The 21,964-nt window shown below is 32.6% G+C and overlaps 1 protein-coding gene across 2 annotated transcripts; it reads right to left on the minus strand.

Annotated features, from left to right (window-relative positions):
• Positions 1-5,143: 5,143 nt before the first annotated feature.
• LOC138333670 (aquaporin-9-like) lies at positions 5,144-19,846 on the minus strand. 2 transcript variants are annotated; one of them, XM_069282198.1, is made up of 8 exons: positions 19,639-19,846; positions 12,728-12,854; positions 12,406-12,543; positions 11,861-11,979; positions 11,364-11,581; positions 10,590-10,798; positions 8,961-8,999; positions 5,144-7,562 (listed from the first exon to the last, which is right to left on the minus strand). In XM_069282198.1, the coding sequence occupies exons 1-7, from the start codon at positions 19,723-19,725 to the stop codon at positions 8,971-8,973; spliced, it is 927 nt and encodes a 308-aa protein (XP_069138299.1). In that variant the 5' UTR covers positions 19,726-19,846; the 3' UTR covers positions 5,144-7,562; positions 8,961-8,970. The 2 variants fall into 2 exon arrangements, with proteins under 2 accessions (XP_069138299.1, XP_069138298.1); XM_069282197.1 differs by lacking the exon at positions 8,961-8,999 and having other exon boundaries at positions 5,145-7,562; positions 19,639-19,845.
• Between the last annotated feature and the right edge of the window lie 2,118 nt (positions 19,847-21,964).

Below are 21,964 nucleotides of genomic sequence, written 5' to 3' on the forward strand. Positions count from 1 at the left end.
ATAAAACCAAAATCGCTATCAACATACAGTCTTCTCGCTACAAGCCATACAGTACCGTATACATGTATAAGGCTGGTGTTTATAATCGGTATTTATTATGTTTTCTAAAATTCCAATGCTTTATCTGAAAAAATGGAGGGCAAATTCGTAAACTGTATGTGAAAGATGATCTACGAGTTAATTAGGAGACTATTTGCCACATAGAGTACTACAATAGCACCGATTCGGTCTATTTTTAGGTAATTATAAGTGTCATTTCCGAAAAATTATAAGTTAGTATCAAAGGTTAGTGAATATATATTTTACATTTTGCGACAATCTTCGTAATCGTTAGAAAGTATCGAAAACTTGACCTTGATCACATTCATATGTGGGTTTTCTAAACAAACCTCTCGTTTCGGCGGTCGCTACTTCCGGAAGTTATACAATTTGGCCACTGTTAAATATAACATTGATGGGTACTTCGTATTCGTAAATTGATATGATCATTGCGTACGAATTATAAAAGAGACACAACACGTTCTGTTGTACATATATGTACATTCCTTTGCATGTAACATTGACCGAATCATCTTTACCATTTCATAATAAAAGTTAACAATTAATGATCACCGGTTTATTGTTTTAGTATGTCTTTCCGTTCTATCACCACCAATAGAAAAAAGGGGTTACCACTTAAATAACAGGCAGATGTTTCCATCGATAGATCAGCTTTTATTTTATATATGATACTTCAACAGGTTCTTCTTGTCTCCTATTGTTTTCGTCAAAAGCATGTGAAGGTACATGTGTCTGGTTATAACGCTGGTAAAAGGTAAATACACAGTGGTCGAACTTCACTGTCTATACTCCGGAAGTTGCAATCGCCGAAACGAGAGATTAAAATCATATTAGCGGGGACTGATATTCAAAGCGTGTTTTAATCATTCTTGGTACTTTATATATCGTGATATATATCAAAATTGATTCAGCTATTTTTTTTTATTTTTTTTTTCATTTTTTTTTTTTTTTTTTTTTTTTGCAATCAGTATAATATTTATATATATTAATAACCACTGTATATATCGTACATAATCAAATATTAATTAACAACACCAGCATTCGAACCGACTTAATTACTGAGATTCTAAGTACAAATTATGTATGGAGAGACAATCTAACAATGTATGTGATAAAAGCTTCGTCTCTTCGGAAATTCCGACAAGATCAGAATAAAGCTGGTGTACTTCGATGTTGAAACTTTCTTAGAAAATGAAACTATTTTATTACATTGATATATGGTATTGATATAGAATGTACATCTTAATTATAAGGTATTTTGACTGTAAAGTTTCAGTTTTCTTTTTTTAATTGAAACACGTTGATAAAAAATGACATTTAAGAAATATAATTATTCACTCGGCGCGCATCGAACACCCGGTCATAGGATAACATATCAATAGCTTTATCAACTAAACTACTCATAATGATACATGTATCAAAAGACAAATTCAAAGGAGATCGTCTTGTTGGGCATAATCTGATTAAAATACAGATCCTTATTATCACTACGTTGGATAAGAGGATCTGAGAATATCCCATTAGGGGTCACGTCAAGATGACCTTTTGAAATGGCCAATCAAATTGGCACTGTCTGAATCTTGACTGGGGACGAAAGAGTTTGAAAAAGCTGTCCAAATTATTTTCGTGTATGAAGCCATCTCGCCCGAAGAGAACAACAAAGTTTATTGTATATGTATTCGGGGCGAAAAGACATTTTCAATTGATGTTGTAAGGTGTAGAAACTGCATTTGCTCTGAAGTTCACGTGGTGTAAAGGTCATCTGGACGTGACCCCTTATGGGATATTGTCAGATCCTCTATTGAACGGAGTGGTTATAAGGATCTGTGTTTTAATCAGATTGTGTTGCGCATATCTTTTTTTAAGTTCCCTAGCTGTTGATTTGTCAACATTCAGATATTGTCTGAGTTCATTGAAAAATGCATTGGTACATTGGGGTTTTGAGGGATGCCAAACTTACTCGGTGTTCATGAACACCACAGTTTTCATTATACGAGACTTTATGCTTTCCCTGGAGGCTTATTTTCTCTGGAATTATTTGAAAATTCTTTTGATTTTTCAACGTTCAAGAAATGTAATTTTTAGAACCGATCTCTTGCATTAATTGGTTAATGATGTCATCAATATCTTCGTTACTCTCTAAGGGATATCTCCATTATCAAAGTAATCCATCTGTGTGAAAAAGGATCTTAATTCACTAACAGATAAAATTTAATCCAAAAATGCATTCAGTCACATAAAACCAAAATCGCTATCAACATACAGTTTTCTCGCTACAAGCCATACACTAATTATTCTGTTTTCTAAAATTCCAATTCTTTATCTGAAAAAATGGAGGACAAATTCATAAACTGTATGTGAAAGATGATCTACGAGTTAATTAGGAGACTATTTGCCACATAGAGTACTACAATAGCACCGATTCGGTCTATTTTTAGGTAATTATAAGTGTCATTTCCGAAAAATTATAAGTTAGTATCAAAGGTTAGTGAATATATATTTTACATTTTGCGACAATCTTCGTAATCGTTAGAAAGTATCGAAAACTTGACCTTGATCACATTCATATGTGGGTTTTCTAAACAAACCTCTCGTTTCGGCGGTCGCTACTTCCGGAAGTTATACAATTTGGCCACTGTTAAATATAACATTGATGGGTACTTCGTATTCGTAAATTGATATGATCATTGCGTACGAATTATAAAAGAGACACAACACGTTCTGTTGTACATATATGTACATTCCTTTGCATGTAACATTGACCGAATCATCTTTACCATTTCATAATAAAAGTTAACAATTAATGATCACCGGTTTATTGTTTTAGTATGTCTTTCCTTTCTATCACCACCAATAGAAAAGAGGGGTTACCACTTAAATAACAGGCATATGTTTCCATCGATAGATCAGCTTTTATTTTTTATATATGATACTTCAACAGGTTCTTCTTGAATCCTATTGTTTTCGTCAAAAGCCTGTGAAGGTAAATGTGTCTGGTTTAAACGCTGGTAAAAGGTAAATACACAGTGGTCGAACTTCACTGTCTATACTCCGGAAGTTGCAATCGCCGAAACGAGAGATTAAAATCATATTAGCGGGGACTGATATTCAATGTATGTTTTAATCATTCTTGGTACTTTATATATCGTGATATATATCAAAATGGATTCAGCTATTTTTTTTTTTTTTTTTTTTTTTTTTTTTTTTTTTTTTTTTTTTTTTGCAATCGGTATAATATTTATATACATAATCAAATATTAATTAACAACACCAGCATTCGAACCGACTTAATTAACTGCGATTCTAAGTACAAATTATGTATGGAGAGACAATCTAACAATGTATGTGATAAAATCTTCGTCTTTTCGGAAATTCCGACCAGATTAGAATAAAGCTGGTGTAGTTCGATGTTGAAACTTTCTTAGAAAATGAAACTATTTAATTACAGTGATATACGGCATTGATATAGAATGTACATCTTAATTATAAGGTATTTTGAATGTAAAGTTTCAGTTTTCTTTTTAATTGATTGAAACACGTTGATAAAAAATAACATTTAAAAATATAATTATTCACTCGGCGCGCATCGAACACCCGGTCATATGATAACATATCAATAGCTTTATCAACTAAACTACTCATAATGATACATGTATCAAAAGACAAATTCAAAGGAAATCGTCTTGTTGGGCATAATCTGATTAAAATACAGATCCTTATTATCACTACGTTGGATAAGAGGATCTGAGAATATCCCATTAGGGGTCACGTCAAGATGACCTTTTGAAATGGCCAATCAAATTGGCACTGCCTGAATCTTGACTGGGGACGAAAGAGTTTGAAAAAGCTGTCCAAATTATTTTCGTGTATGTAGCCATCTCGCCCGAAGTACACAACAAAGCTTATTGCATATGTATACTGGGGCGAAAAGACATTTTCAATTGATGTTGTAAGGTGGTAGAAACTGCATTTGCTCTGAAGTACACGTGGTATCAAGGTCATCTGGACGTGACCCCTTATGGAATATTGTCAGATCCTCTATTGAACGGAGTGGTTATAAGGATCTGTGTTTTAATCAGATTGTGTTGCGCATATCTTTTTTTTAAGTTCCCTGTCAACGTCAACATTCAGATATTGTCTGAGTTCATTGAAAATTGCATTGGTACATTGGGGTTTTGAGGGATGCCAAACTTACTCGGTGTTCATGAACACCACAGTTTTCGTTATACGAGACTTTATGCTTTCCCTGGAGGCTTATTTTCTCTGGAATTATTTGAAAATTCTTTTGTTTTTTCAACGTTCAACAAATGTAATTTTTAGAACCGATCTCATGTATGAATTGGTTAATGATGTCATCAATATCTTCGTTACTGTCTAAGGAATAACTCTATTATCAAAGTAATCCATCGGTGTGAAAAAGGATCTTAATTCAATTACAAATAAAATTGATTAATCCAACAATGCATACAGTCATATAAAACCAAAATCGCTATCAACATACAGTCTTCTCGCTACAAGCCATACAGTACAAAGACTCTTTCATATGTGGATATGAAGGATAGGGATATTCTACCCGAGGGTCACAAAATGTAGTAAAACCCGAGGCTTGCCGAGGATTTGCAACATTTTGTGATCCCGAGGGTAGAATATCCCTATCCTTCATATCCACTTATGAAAGAGTATTTTTCTTTCATACCACGACGTTTTACTGCAATTTTACAACTATAATATCCCGCCATTTTGAAATAAATTCGAAGAAATCCACGACTGGAAGTCAATTTCCATACATGAAAAAATAACGTGATATTTTCAACACAAATTCCGTTGCTTGCATCTTTTATAGTAAAACCAGTCAATTTTGTGAAAAAAAATGTTAAAATTTTACCGAGGAAATAGAGATTTTGTTGACGCGCCGTGACGTCACGAGGCTTTATTGCATGGGTAGCCATGCAATACAGCCTCAGGCGACATGAGTGTATTGCCCTAGACCAGCCAGTATTACACGTGTAGGTATGAAAGAAAGTACCGTATACATGTATAAGGCTGGTGTTTATAATCGGTATTTATTATGTTTTCTAAAATTCCAATGCTTTATCTGAAAAAAATGGAGGACAAATTCGTAAACTGTATGTGAAAGATGATCTACGAATTAATTAGGAGACTATTGGCCACATAGAGTACTACTATAGCACCGATTCGATCTATTTTTAGATAAAAAAAGGGGGCATGAAATAAATTTTATTTGCAAACTTTTGTGAGAATCTGCTACGCGGATTCACAATTTGCAAACAAAATTTCTTTCATATCCCGATGAAATTAAAAAAATAGTTACTCCAATGCTTAAATAAGTATATTACAAAGAAAAATGATGGTGCCATTCACAGCTGTATATAAAAAACCATCAATTATAATAACCTTATAATAGAGATCAACGTGATTAGCGGAGGTCAATGTGAATCCTGTAGGATCGTCATGGGAATGGTAACAAAATGCATTCAAACAAAGCTTCGCTACATTAGGTAAGGGGAGTAAACTCCTATAACGTTATAAAGTAAAAGCTTGTGAATGGAATTATAAATGACAACTCAACATGTTTTTAACATAACTATATAAGACTTTACTGAAGAATTGAGAGATAAAAGATATTTATCATAGATATGTAATAATGTATGCGTTCAAGCGTAGAATGAAAAATGAGCAGTGGAGAGCAGATACCCGAAATAATAATTATGCGTAGAAATCTTAATGACATACGAATTAAATCCTCTCTTACCATTAAATCTCTGCATCATCTGCCAAAGTTAATTTGACATATTATGTCAGCACTTAAGTGGTAGAAAAAACTTAATTAGTCAGTTTATGTAAAACTCATGAAACACATTGATTTTAAATGTTTAATATATACATAAAGTTATGTATTGCTATATGTCAAAAGTTAAAGTCAATGTCAAAGTCAAACTAAATGTCTGACAAACTGATTTAAAAGAAACTATAAAATTAGTACTACATTGTAAAATATAAAAATGGACAATGTTCTATGGACATAACATAAACATAATGAAATAAAAATTAACTGGTTTTTTGTTCATGCATCTTTAATCTCTACTAGTTCATTATTTTTTTTTACTTTGAAAATAATTTAGAATATTGTTTCATATTGTTTGATATGCAAATGCATGTAACGTTCTGAATTCGATTTGAAACTGATTTATATTGAAACATTTAATTGGCATGCTTAAAACTGCATATGAAAACGGTAAATCGATGTATTATAATAAATAACGACACAATTGAATTGTGCGTATTGGAATTACAACCATTGTGACTCGCTTACAACAATGCACTAACTATATATATATAGGCTCATAAAATTATAATCTACATAATCCCGCGATTTTTTTTAAGTATTTTTAAAGGGACAATTCACTCAGGCTAATTCTTTTACATAACCAAAAAAGCAAAATATGGCATAACTGTATTGTTTTACATTTCTTATGAAACATATAACATAAAATATTGACAAATTCCACGTCATTGTTTAGTATTTTAATTGATACCGTTGTAATTACAAATCTTTGATCAATACGATTAAGCAGGTACAATATGTACGCTGTACCTATACCCGAGCCAAAGTCACGCATGTTAAACAAATGAATTACATAACCAATGAGGAGGTGATAAAATGATATCTAAGGCAAGACAATTCACCTAATAAGGTAAACGCACTACTGTCAGAGCGATTTGAGCAGTTCTAGACAAAAGTTGCATTACTCTGCGAGCAACGGACAGGGTTCGGCATACAAGATGTTTGACCACAATGTGAAATAGTGGACAGCGAGCGAGTTTGAACATTTCACGCGCATTTCACCACCATGGGCTTTTCTAGCATATCACAGTAAATCGACTGACCTAATTTCTATTAGAACTGGGGTTTTCCGATATATGTACACATTTTAATGTTCTCTTAGACTGAATTGTCCCTTTTAACAATATTTCAATTTTGATATAAATGTGAAGAAGGCGTGAATATTTCAATTTCGAAAAAAATGTCAAAACATATTGTTAAAAAATGTTAATTCGATAAACCGTGAAAGTGAATTATACATTTTCAATAACATATGATATAAAACATGAAAATAAGTTTCAAAAACCAATCCTATTTTTTAAAATACAATTATTGTATGAATTAAACATTGGTGTTTATATAAAATCGTATAATGATATGGAAAACTCGACAACATAAAGTAAATGTGAATAAAATTAGAAAATACAGATCATAAGATATCAAATACGGCGATATACGATAAGCACTTACAATAAGAATGTGGCGAAATTGACATATTTCTATCATATGCTCGGTGAATCCTTCGATTATATGAACCATTCTCTCATGCATTATATGTGCAGTACAGGGTTAGGAAATGGACGATGACATCAATGTAAGACTTGGTGCTACATCTTTGTAGAAGCCGGAGAAGAAAATATTCCGTTCTCGAAACCGTCTGAAATGATGAGCATAAAAATAATTATTTGACAAACGAAAGAGTATCTACATATTGTATAATGTTAGCCTGTATATCATTATTTTCTATTCAGTCAGGCGATAAGATGAACTTAACATTTTGAAGAGAATGTTATAGAACTAAAAAGAGAATACATTATATGTAAAGAAATGTTATTGTTTATATCAAATCTTTTTGTTTGTATCTCACAGGCGTAATTAACTACAATAGATAAGGATGTCAGCCTGGAGAAATAGATAAACGAATAGAATATGATTTAATGGAGGATATATAGATTTACCGACATATTTGCCTTGTGAGGTTTTCATATTTGATTTAAACGATATGTTAGGCTTCCCACGAGCAAATACCCATCAGCATCTTAACTTAGCACAGTTTTATAAAAGTACATTTTAATGTTATTGCTGGAAGCCAAATTCCTGCATAAAGTGAAAGGGAGATAACTCAAAAATACCGTACAACCTGAGTAATGCATTCCGGAGGCTTACAAAAACATTGAAAAGAATAGACATGTATCCCGCTTTTTTAATATAAGAAATATAGAAAAGGTTCAGAGACCAAGGTTTATTTGATATATAAAGATCCCTATTTCACCGAAAGGAAATACTAAGAACTACGATTAATTATATAACTACTTTCAAATAAAATAATTATATAATAGATACATATATATATATATATATAAATACATTATGTATGTATCACCTTTGCTTATATCCCACACGTATTTGATTTACCTGATATTGCTATGTCTTAGACACAGCTAACATAAAGATAAATAAGTCTATACTTATGATTAAAGGTTAGTTCGTGTCATATCGTTGAACTATCGTTATTTGACGAGAACCCCCATACAATTCATTTTAAGCACATCAATTAGTTTTTACGCATGCTTCAATGTTATTCTGAAATAAAATTGCAAGATCCATTCGTTCATCATTTAATTATTTTTCCGCATATAATGTCATTTTAGATACATTATTTCAACAGAACAATTACAAAGGAATTTGCGTTAAATCACAACAAGATATATTTGTATTGACTTGTAGTTATCACACCAAGGGTCTTAACTACCTATAGTCTAAATATTTACTGAAGCATTCGGTAGAAATATATCTGTGGGTCAGTAATGTTCCGAGATAGAACCCCTGTACAATCTGTGTGTAAACAAATACAGCAATACAAATGTGTGGCTTAACCACAGCATGGACAGATAAAACTAACACTTGCATTAATAGTGTCTCAGGTCACTTCAAGGTCACTTCAAGGTCAATAAAAATGGGTACAAATGTCCGTGTTGGATTAGTGAGTGATTAGTACTATGTTATTAGTGTAGAAGTCTAGTTGTTAATGATCGCTGTATACAGCATTACTCACGATATCAAAGTCAAATATGCTTCGGTGAACTTGTCTTCACTGAAAATTAGACACACTGAGACTCATCTGGTTACTAGAATACAACAGTGTTTAGAAACACTGTAACTCACCTAAATAACAGTGTTAAGACACACTGTCACTCATCTAAACAACAGTTTTAAGACACACTATCACTCATCTAAACAACAGCGTTAAGACACACTGTCACTCATCTAAACAACAGTTTTAAGACACACTGTCACTCATCTAAACAACAGTGTTAAGACACACTGTCACTCATCTAAATAACAGCGTTTAGACACACTGTCACTTATCTAAACAACAGTGTTTAGACACATTGTCACTTATCTAAACAACAGTTTTAAGACACACTGTCACTTATCTAAACAACAGTTTTAAGACACACTATAACTCATCTAAACAACAGTTTTAAGACACACTGTCACTCATCTAAACAACAGTGTTAAGACACACTGTCACTCATCTAAACAACAGTGTTAAGACTACCTGTCACTTATCTAAACAACAGTGTTAAGACTACCTGTCACTCATCTAAACAACAGTTTTAAGACACACTGTCAGTCAATTAAACAACAGTGTTAAGACACACTGTCACTCATCTAAATAACAGCGTTTAGACACACTGTCACTCATCTTAACAAATTACTAGCATACAATGCTGTTTGTTAGTTTGTGTATCACCACCATCATTTTCATGTGTTTTAGAATTTTTGAAATGATATTCACTTCTTAAAAAATCTTTTTTTTTGCTTTGACCGAAATCGCTAATCAGTGGTATGATGTGTCTAAATAGATACATAGATAAAAACAAAAGAAATATATTTTCAAACCAGAAAAGAATATTCGAAATTGATAACTTACTACCTGGTTTGAGATTATAAAACGAAGGTGTCTGTCATCAAAATGTATTTGGTATGCAAAAAAAGATAATAAATAAAGAAAAATAAAATTTAAATCATAACCCGGCTGGTGCATGAGAATGTCCATATACAGTATATTATCCATTATTCTGTGACATATATAATGAACTCTTCACCATTACGTCTTGTAATCACATTTTTGAAATAATTATTATAAAAATGATTGCTAATCAAATATATTTATTAAAGAAATAACGATTTGGGGATTCATTTTCACGTCATTCAAATGAGATTAATATACACTCATCCCTATAACTTCAAACACGTTGGTTATGCATGCACTTGTTAAAAGCATGCAGGACCAAAGTTGTCGTAATGTTAGGTCATCAATAATCTGTATGATTGAGGGGACGACGGATGTATTCAACCGACAGCAAAAGCTTTGATCACACAAATGGTCGCTGTGTTGTTTTTGATGTAAGCGTCATAATGCCTTTTACACAAACAATAGGAGAGTTATCGTCACTATATGTACCACATCTGTCTAATAAATAAGATTATATTACTGGAATGGATAGACAGTAGTTTGCATTAAAGGAAAAATATGGGATTTTTTAATTCATAAAATAAAAATTCCTTTTGTTTTGTATTGTCATTTCCGAAATTACCCTACATGTACAATCCGTATATTAGAAAATGAACATAAACCTTCATAGTTTCTGAAAAAGCATTGGAAATCCGTGTATACCTTTGCTGTATCCGTTGTTGCTGTATCCATCCGGGTTCTTTTCATTTACAACACGGTCAAGGTCACATGTAGTGTCGTCTTCATTTAAACTATCCTCATCTTCCGGAGGCCAATGGTGTTCAATTGTAAAATAGTAAACTACCCAGCCTAGGAACGATCCCACCATGGGACCAACTATGGGCACCCAAAACCAGTTATAATTCCTAAAACTTCAATAAACAAAATAAATAAACAATAAAAATAAACAACAACAACAGAAATACCCCGACCCCCTCCCAAGAACAAATGCATAAACAATGATTATATTTTAGGCAAGCATTAATTGGAAACTTGATATCTTGATACTTCGTTTTTGGACAATTTATTTTAATCACGCCCTTCCACAGTGACAACATTTTGATAAGATAAGTACTTTATTGGTATCGATCCAAACGATAAAGTAAAGTAAATCTGCCTTTCATTTTCAGTCTGCAGTGTTCAACACGTTTTACATTATGATAAATGCAGATGATATACCACATAATTCTTTTTGCTATAATACGACAAACTACGTTGGTTTACATACTATAATTTTATTCCATTCTTCAGTTTGTTGCATTTACAGTGTCAAATGGTATTCATCTTCCCAGTAATGATTAATAGAAAACACACTAGATGGATAATCCCGGGTGAAGATATTTTTGCTAAAGCAAGCGAAATAAGTCAATTTTTTCCACGTCGCAAATAATGATATTTTACAATACTAATATAGTATATTATAGGTTTACTTATTACCTGAACGGCTCTGTTCCATATCCCGCAATGGCTGTAAAGATTCTAGGGCCGAGATCTCTGGCTGGATTAATAGCATAACCACAATTGAAACCAAACGATGTACCAATGGCAAACACGATAGAACCTAACGCAATTGGCAGAAGTCCTAAATTTGGGAGCATGTTGCGCTTGTCTGTTATAGCCAGAATACAGCTGATCAAAAGGAACGTTCCAAACACCTAATGGGAAGGATTGAAATGGCAAATAAATGTACACACATACAATGGAACGATCTGAACGTATATTCATTTCTAAAGTTTAATTCTAAAGTTGTAATACATCCATTGATTTATACTATTGAAATGTGATGATAGTAATGAAATAAAGAATCTTAAAAGCACAAAAAATATACAAAAAAATCGCGCACTGATAGAGAAAGCATCCGCGTTGATTGATGTAGCACTAATATAATCTATAGATATTGTTAAAAATACAATAGGAATCTATGTTTGCCTCACCTGGTCGAAAAATGTACTTGTCGTAGACACGAATTCCTGAGGATATGTAGCAAATATTCCAGCTGTTGCGTTTACTCCTGTTGTTTGGCGATATCCGGAGTCATAATGATTGATGGCGTCTGTGGGATAATACAAAATTTGATTTGATAATTAAGAATTATCGTCCATAGTCGCTTTTTAACCAACTTTGATTAGCATAAATATGAATGTCAAACATTACTATTGTTCAAGATAATAGTGAATGATTTAGTTTCAACTCAGCAAAATTAAATAGGTTTAATGACTAAATGTGGGTTGTAATAAAACATATATACATCGCCCAACTAAAATGACCAATGAATAGTACCTTATGAAAGATTACGTCAATAATCATATTGCATCATCAAGCTCAATATATAAAACTGATGATTTTACAGGTACGTCACATATACAGTATGAGTCAACTATCTTACTTTACCAAGCGATCGCTCTGGTTGATATTATCTTTGTTTATTATCGGGGCATCTCCCAGGATGATACAGTAAAAAGATGGTTGATAAACATACCATAGTATATACCAAATTGTACGGCAGCCGCCGTGAATGCTCCAGCCAATTCTGCTACAGAGTAAAATGGCCATTTATACCAAGGCACGATGCCTCTCAGACAAAGTGCTAACGTCACGGCCGGGTTAAGGGAACCTCCTGTCAATCAAGAAATCATTTAACCAATATAAGCTACTAAAATGTTAAATGATATTGCAGAATCATACACGTTCAGAGACAATTTAAGAGGATAATTGATCGATTTGGTTAGAGCGAATTGCTTTGTTGGAGTAAGATCGGAAGGTTCACATGAATGTCTTTATCTAAGATTGTGTCATCCTACCTGAGACACCTCCAGAGAAGTAGATACCCAGTGTCAGACCCATCCCCCCAGCAAAGTTAACCGTGAGGAAACTGCTGTATTCCTGTCGACTGAGAACATACTGTGCACCAGATCCGATGGCGAATGTCTGAAAGTATAGTAAACATAACAGTCTAAAATCTGAGAGAATGTTTAAATATATCAGGTTAGTACGACAATAGGCATATCTTACCAAATGCCGGCAAATATAAGGTAAAAAAACAATTATGGGTAGCAAACACTGATTGACTTAATGACTAATTATTTGCATTATAACAGCTACATGCTCTTATGGTTTTTTTTTTAAATTTGAAATTAGATTATCTGTGTCATCTCCAAATGGTCAACCAGATTGGATATCTGTTATTAGATTGTACACTGTTGTGTGTGTGTAATGCCATTCTTTATATCGATTCCTTTTATCTATTTACTTATCAACAACATGTAGACCCGGGCAAAGTGTAAACTAGTGTAATGTTAACAATTCTAGCGACGACGGTCATATTTTTCACAATCCCTAGACTTGGGGAATTAATATAACCTTTCTCAGGTTGACAATTTCTGCATTAAGAAACACAAAGCAATGGTATAATAAGTTACGTCATATGATAGTATTGGTATATCTAGGCGTCATAACGCAACTGTTATTTGCCTGATTTATGTAGAAACGATACTGAAAAATTTGCCTGTTATCATAAAACGTTATCGTAGGATTGCATTCCACACTTGTGACTATGAAATGAAGAAATGTAACTCGTGCCACTGGGTAATTTGATATGTAACTAAGGTTCGTGATGTATGACAATTTCCTGCTCATTTTCTACATATCATAATCATATCATCTTATTTGTATGCATTCATAATTTATGTGTTCTGAACCAAACTGAAGAAAGGTCAATTGATACCATCAAGGATATAAACATTCACATACACTACTGCCCATTTATTATCGGTGTTTAAATCTCCCGTGTTATGCTGGGGGCGTGGAAATAGGTGACCGCTAAAATAGATCTAGTGAAGTGTCAAACATTTCGATTTAGTTTATATGAAGGGTACACCACTATCCTAATAAGGCGTGTCGTTTTCTAGCCATGTCGGCGTACATACCACTTGACGTCGAGGACCATAATGTAATACTTAATATCTAATATTTTACTGACCTTAGACGTGACAAGAACACATCTGTATTGAAGTCCGTATTGCAACTAACATAACAGTAATGGCTTAAAATTAAATATGCCTCTCTTTTTCATTTTCCTGTATATTTAATGAATTTAAACAAACTTTATGTATATATCTGGTACCCATGCTAGATTGTTTTGTAGAAGAGTGGCGCCAGGAAAAACAACTTTAAAAAGCAAAGTTGTCTACCGACAGCCAAAACACATGTAACTTATCATATGCTTAACATATTTTGAAGTATATAAGCGACAGGACGACAGTAGCATTTCATGGATACCCACCAGCAGCATGTATTAGAAGAGCTATCACATTATATTTACAATTATTATATAAATTGACAAAACTAAAGTGAAGTCTATCTGAGTATAACTTACACCCAAAACGCGACCAATGATATGGAAATGTCTGCAGATCATCGTTGCAATGGCTGTTCTATCTTGTTGACTACGTATATCGTCATTCGTAATCAGCTTGTCTGGTCTAACTTACACAAAATTTATGTAGAGACCGCCAAAATGACACAATAATGTAAACATAAGCATTAAACTAGATTTGTATAAAATATATGATCTGAAAAGATACCAGATTTTTTTAGACACTCTACTTAAAGGGACATGAACCTTAAATAATTTGTTCTGTATGCTTAGATATGGTTTTCAGATGTTTATTGAATATTTTATTACAATGATTGGTTATCTAAAACGACAGAAAAACGTGGGGAACACCTTCCTCAAAAATGATAAAAATAGACCGTCATATTCTATTTTTGGAACACAAAACGAAAGCTGGCCGGAAGCGAGGTTATAATGAACAACAAACTTGCTGACATGACAACGAATATTAGTTTTCCACATTTTAAGATTATAATCGCTTCATCCACGTTTTTGACCCATCATTTTGTCTACATTCATTTCATTTGTGCAGTGCATTGTGGGAGGACACTAAAGTTCAACACTTCTATACTATCGGTACAAAATTCGACCGGGCCGGTTCAAAATACAGAAAGATGGAATTTCCATTATAATTATTTTATTTGACATATTTGCAAAATAACTGATACATATTACTTAGTAAGGTATCTGACACGTCTTAAATATGTATTTTACTCAAATTTACATGGTTTATTTAGGTTCATATCCCTTTAATGCACGTTAAACACCATATATTGTCAATGATTGTTAGATTCATAAAGTAAACATATGAACACAACTCAAGACCACGTTTACTACTGCGACACACAATGTCCATTAATTTTTAATTACTATTTCTGATGGTAAAAAGTGTACTATACCAGGTCATTAGAATGCCATAGTCTTGTTTCGTAACTCAGATTCATTTTTGTGTAACAACCATATTATTTCTTTGAACTTTGATAGTTTGACCTGCTATCAGATGACATAACTAAACCATGGTATTAAATATCGATCTATTGACACTGTCCTATGTTTCAACTTCAAGACGTGCTATCTATGCCAGTGAACTACATTTTAACAATGCATTACATTTCAGTTTTAGGTTGACGGTAAATATTTAATTTACAATGTGTATCTTGTTTTGCAGTCAGACATGGAAATATGTATAGTAGTCTAGTTGTGATCTGCAATCATTTTGATTTTTTCATTGTTTTAAAATTTTTCAATTCGTTCGTTGTTATCTTTGAATCATAATGCTTACACTGCTATATGCATGATTCTTTACATAATTATTAGAGACCTTGATATGACAATCAAGGAACCTTATAAAGATAGTGCTCTCTCTTAGGTGTATAATAAAGTCAAAGAGGAATTCTCAATTGGGGTTCAGCGCAGGAAATTAACTGCTAAAACAAAGCATCAGTCATCGTATGTCTTTTTAACCAAGGTTTCACTAAACTAAAGTTTCACTACTTATGTACAAACCGTGGTATACAGAGTTATGTAAATTTATGTACAAACCGTGGTATACAGAGTTATGTAAATGAACTTAGACGATGATGAAAATCCACTCATGTTGTGTATACTATATTTGTGGATGTGTTCCTAACTCTACCCCGTGGCAGTTTTATTGTGGTAAATAGACCGAGTAGATAAATGTTTTCTCCTCTGTGTTTATTTTGTGATGGGAATCTTTATGGTCATTCTTGAGAGAAATAAAATCAGAAATATGATAGCTATAAGTGTTGTTAGTTTATAGGACAGTTGTATTGTGTCGTTATTGTTTTTATACAGGCCAATGCTCCATCGTGTATATATCACTCAGACCGTCATTGGCAGACGCATACAAAGGGTCTCACTCATTAAGTTATAATACACTGAGGACAACATGGTTGATTATATCCTATCGTCCTAATGTGTTAATATTTTCCAAATGTGTTGAATTGAAATATCAAATATTAATCTATATTTGATTTATCTCCCCTTTACGTCTTAACATTGTACTTTTCATTGAAGAAGATGTCAGTTGTGCTTACCATTATGACGTCACAATGGAAACCTACGTAAGGAGTGTATCTCTATAAACGGAATATCAATTGTCACCTTATGATCAGAACAGAATAAATCTTGTATTGACTTTTATTAAGTCCGGTGACTTATAAATACTATAATTACCTCATATGTAAAACGTGAATTCGTTGCTTTATCATTTTATCAAACGCTTTGCGTATTTCATAGTAGACAACTAGTAGTCATTATGACAACATAAGATTCAATAGAAGTAAATCATTGAACATTGAAACCAGATTCGTTATTCTCGATGAGGGATTCTTATTTTTAGGATATATTACTCTGTTGAATAAATCACCAATAACATGAATAGTCTTTATTTTAATGATGAATTTAGTTTTTGACGTGTATTTGAGATGTAACACGTGTCGTATTACACATGTTACACATATTAAACAGTTAAAACTCTCACGGTTAATTACAAAATCCTCACAATTTCAACATTAAAGAGAAAGTGATTGAACTTATTTTGTATAAATCACCCTTCTTATCTATTTCTTTGACCCTTTGACCTTTTTTGAAATGTCTTTATCTTATCTCCAGTCTTTACCTGTTTCTCATCTCAGGAAGTAATATTTATGTGTGCTTTACAGACAATAAGAACATGATACTGCCAATAAAAAGATAATCTTATTTAAACCAAACGATATCAAGTCAAAGTAGGTTGAGACCTTATACTTCCGTTAAAGCGTTCCAATATTTGACTGAGAATGCGAAAATCATGTTACCCCTAATCCTGAAAGAGGGAGATACCGGGAACTGAAAGTCCTTGTCTTTAGCATGCTTCCATAAACGACTTATTGGGTTAAGGAAATATTTCCCTGTATTTGCGGAAGGTTTTGACCCGTTGTTAACATATTCCGATACAAACTAAGGCAATATCAGGAACAGGAAACATGTCGATTTCAGTGTTTGATACCTAAATGATTGTATAAGTTCAGATAGGCATTGCATCATACGAAAAGGAAAATATTTAATCCCTCAATACTCAATTATTGATATCCTTCATCCCATAATCGTTGTTTATAAATTTCAAATTGCACTACAGATAAATGTTTTGTCCAACTTAACCTTCAATATGATATTACTCAAACACAGATTGTAAACGTACCAGATCACCTGTTGATTTGAGAATATCAGAGCACAAGGCGTTATTGTATATAGAGTATAAGTGACCTCGGTGGTTCCACTGCTTGCATTACTATACCCGGCGCAGAGAGCAACAGTTCGTACTGATATAACCCGTTATAATCTATAAACTGAAATGTGCCGACTTCAGTTACACGGTAGTCAAAAACGTGTATGTTTACAAACAGTAATTTCCAACCATTCTTTAAATGTATATTAAATATTGTAGATATATATCTATCATTATCATATAATCTATAAACATACGATATTGTTAACCTGAGTATTGCTGAACAATTACATGACGGACCGAAAACAAGGGTATAAAACTAAAAGGGTTTAGGATCCTAGTAAATGTAGCATATATAGTGGATATTACCTGAGTGGCTGAGTAATATGAAAGTTTTAAAATGAGTTCAATAGTTTGATGTACCACGGACATTAAGGCGAGTATCAAAACGATTTTGATAAGTATCATAATAAACTGTACGTAGCCAAGAGTTTACCATTATATCCTCACATAACAAGTCTTTATGGAAATATAGACAAAACTTCCTCGACCAGTTGTGTGATATATTGATATATTAGCGCCTGTTATATATAAATAAAATCTGTTACAAACTATGTATTTCGGTATTTTGTTGTCGCAAAAGTGTTTTAAATTTCTGAAGTCTATAGAAGTTATGTTTATTTTAGTTTGTCGATATCATTGAATGCCAACATTTACCAAATAACAGATGTATATCTAGTGGTACGTTATGGTTAAGGAATATCCATACTGACCGTCATATCCTAATTCATTTGATTCGAATTTCAGATGAGTCGATATATTTTTATAGAGGTATTTCACTAACGCTTGCGACATCGAATAGGGCCACAAATAGCCCCAGTATCATGAAACGGTCTTAAATATAAAAGTTCAAACTAAGTCAATCACAAGTGACGTTACAAAAAGCTATGTAACTTTTTATGGCTAAGCAAAAACACAAGACTAAGTCTGGTAATAATGCTTAGTGAAAAGAACAAAAAAGAAAATAATGAAAAAAGAATCTGAAAAATAGATCTATATATTACAATAAACACAAAAAGACAATTCATAATTTCATAATCCGGTAAATGCACAAATATATGATCACTGTGTTAATGTCGGTCTATCTGTCGCTGTTATTGTCAGTAGTGTAATGTGTATGTGTAGTAGGGTTTGTTTACATGTGTGCGATACAGTATATACAGTTATGTTTATAAGGTAAGAGTAAGACACACACGTGGATGAGGGATGAAATGTAATCAGTTGTTTATTACACAGTGATTGTGTCATTGAAAACCAAGGTAATTCTTTTCAGTTCTCTGGTCTATTTTGTTTCTGAATTAAAGACTTTTGGAGAGTGTTTTACTTATATGTACACATTGCGATAGACCAACAATCAAAACGCATTAACCTATATAGTGTTATTTATACATTTACCTTCCAGAAAGGTGATTAAGAGATTATGGTTGAAAATTATCTTGCAATGTTTTTATTCCCAGTGGTTTAAAAACAATAAATTGCGGTATCGCTTGTTTCTACTTTTTTTTTTTTTTTTTTTTTTTGACATACGGACGATTGATAAAAATGCAAATTGACAGCTGAATGAAGGTAGTTTGACAAAAACATAATTGTTTTCACAATAACATTCGAACCAATGGCTTTGGATTTTAAACGTCCGAACACTTACATAGTAACCGCAATGCTTCCTTCTCACACAGAGCGAATTAAATTAATTACCTTCTATGCAATAAGAGACAAGCATGGCAGATAAAATTAGTTGACAGTTTAGTCACATCCCACAAAATTCTATTACCTATTTGAAAGTCAAAATGAAGCAGGTTATACGTATTTGTATTTTACAAGTGCCTTGGACATGTCGCCATTCATATTTGTTCTTTTTAATTTCGTGTAAAAACACAAATGTAAAACCTTCATTTACATCATATACATGTACATCCATGAATTATACGCCTACATTCATTAAACAACCTGCATCGCCAGCTATATAATTATCATTACAAAATGAGAATTCCGAATATATTATGCAGCAAATAAATAAAACTAATACTTACAACAAGAATAAATGTCCCAATATACTCCGCTACTATTTCCCTAGCTAACGGGTTTTGAAGCTTTGTGAGTTTCTTTAACGAAGACATGTTTATATTACTGGAGAGGGTCCAAGCTTGGTCGGTCACACGTCCATGTGCTCTATCGTCTCCATACTACTCCGTTTTCGTTACTATATATCATTCCCTATCAGTCTAACTGATAAAAAGGAATACCGCTCCAAACCTTATGCGCAGACGCTATGACCCCACTGTGACATTTGCCTGTCACATGCTATTCTCATCTAAAAGACTATTCAATATTTTGGATGCTATATTATATTATTATTTAAACAAAACACATTTCCAAAACACTAGATATTGTTTTCTAATTTAATCTTAATTTTAATTTTAAGTCCAATTTTTAAACATTTTTTAGTTAATTAAATATGAATTACATGTGTAATAGTATGAAGCAATTCAACCGGCTTATCAAAATAATGCTCATGTGTATTGTTAAGTAGCTTTATATACAAAATCTATAAATGTAGAAATCGAAAACAAAGCATTACGATTGTCAGGAAATGAGATGACCTCGTTACACTGAAGTGATGTGGAAAACAGTAAAATGACACCGAGTGACGGCCAGACCGGAGAAAATGCCCTATGGTCATCGCTTGGACCGTAAGATTTATTGTTTAAGTTGCAGAAAGGACAGTGTTTGTATTGGTGAGTGTCCAGTACGTATACTTAACTCTTTCCGTACCTCGTATTCTTTCCGGATCCCGTCCCGGAAATTAGTTATTAGTCTCACCCACGGAAGTTTTTCAGAAAATCCAGGACAAAATTCCCACTTGTTGGGCTCTATTTCTGTTAATTTAAACATACTAAGGTTAGTGAAATTATTTAAACCTATTAAGAAGTCATTGCCCAAAGCCTTCCTCTCAAGGGAGAGCACTCAGCCAATGGCCAAAAGTAAGTCGGTTTCATTGGAAACTAAGGAAGGATAGAGTCAGTTGGGATGAATGAAATTTAAAAGATCTTTAATTTAATTGCCTTTTACAAAACGATAGACTTTTTATTTTCATCATTTGCACTTTGACCCCCAAAGTTAATCTGGACGCAGAAAATATGTTTTACATCCATAAGTTAGTTTTCTTCTTTGTAGAAATCATTGCAACTATTTTTTCTTCAGTTAATATGTTTATCCTCTTAGGCCACGATATAGCCTATATTTCCCTTTTTCTTTTGATAGACCACATTGAGTTGATACCTTCAAATATTATCACTATTATTTTCAAATGCCATATCGGGAAAGCGATAACGGTCATTTGTATTCCTTTAAACTTTACAGGAGCCGATATAGGTATATGTATTATTGCTGGTGGTATTTTACAGCTAGTAATACTGCTCTTTTGGTTTAGACTATATGCATGCATACAAATAGAGACATCAATAAAGGAAATTTAACATGAATGCGAAAATACGAGAACAGTAACTACAGTACTTGTATAATGTCATCAAATCCTACATAACTGATAATACACGTGTTATCTTTATGTACTTAACAAAAAAAAAAAAAAAAGAGAGAGAGGTCTTATAATATTGATTTAGTGATACAATAAGACTACCATTGTCTGTGATGGAACCCTATAAGATACGGGATACTGCTACATACACGTCTTTAATTGTTGTAATTGATGTTTTATGGAATGCGTTAATGTTTTTTTCCCTCGTAAACGTTTGTCAACAAATGCTATTTTATTCATTTAATTTAAAAATACTCAAATACGTGTGTTAATTTTTAATGCTTTGTATAATGTAAAGTGAAAAAAGGCAAATAAAAATAGCCTGAAAAATAGACAAACATTTTAAAATAAACAGAAAAAGGCAAATATTCCTACATCACATTTCTTTTGTTATCTTCCTAATCAAGTAAATGCAGATATATGAATACTATATTAATGTTTGTATATCTGTCGCTGTTATTGTCAGTTGTGTAATATGTATGTGTAGTATGATTTGTTTACATGTGCTCGATACGATGTTTTGGTTATATGGAAAGAGTAAAATGGGTGCCGAATTATAATTATCTGTGTGTTACAGAGTGATTATGTTATCAAAAGTACCGAGCATTTACAGTTCCCTTGTCTATTTTTTATTGAATCACCCCGTAGAAGAATTTTTGGGAGTGTTTTAATTATATGTTCATATCGTAAAAGATCAACAACTAAAACACCAAACCGTATATGGAGTTATTAATATATTTACATTTCAGAACCTAAAGTGGGTTAAAAGGTATTGTTGAATAAAACATAGTAATGTTTTATTCAATGTGGTTAAATACCAA

The sequence above is a fragment of the Argopecten irradians genome, chromosome 10 (genome assembly GCF_041381155.1).
Source record: "Argopecten irradians isolate NY chromosome 10, Ai_NY, whole genome shotgun sequence".
NCBI lineage: Eukaryota > Metazoa > Mollusca > Bivalvia > Pectinida > Pectinidae > Argopecten > Argopecten irradians.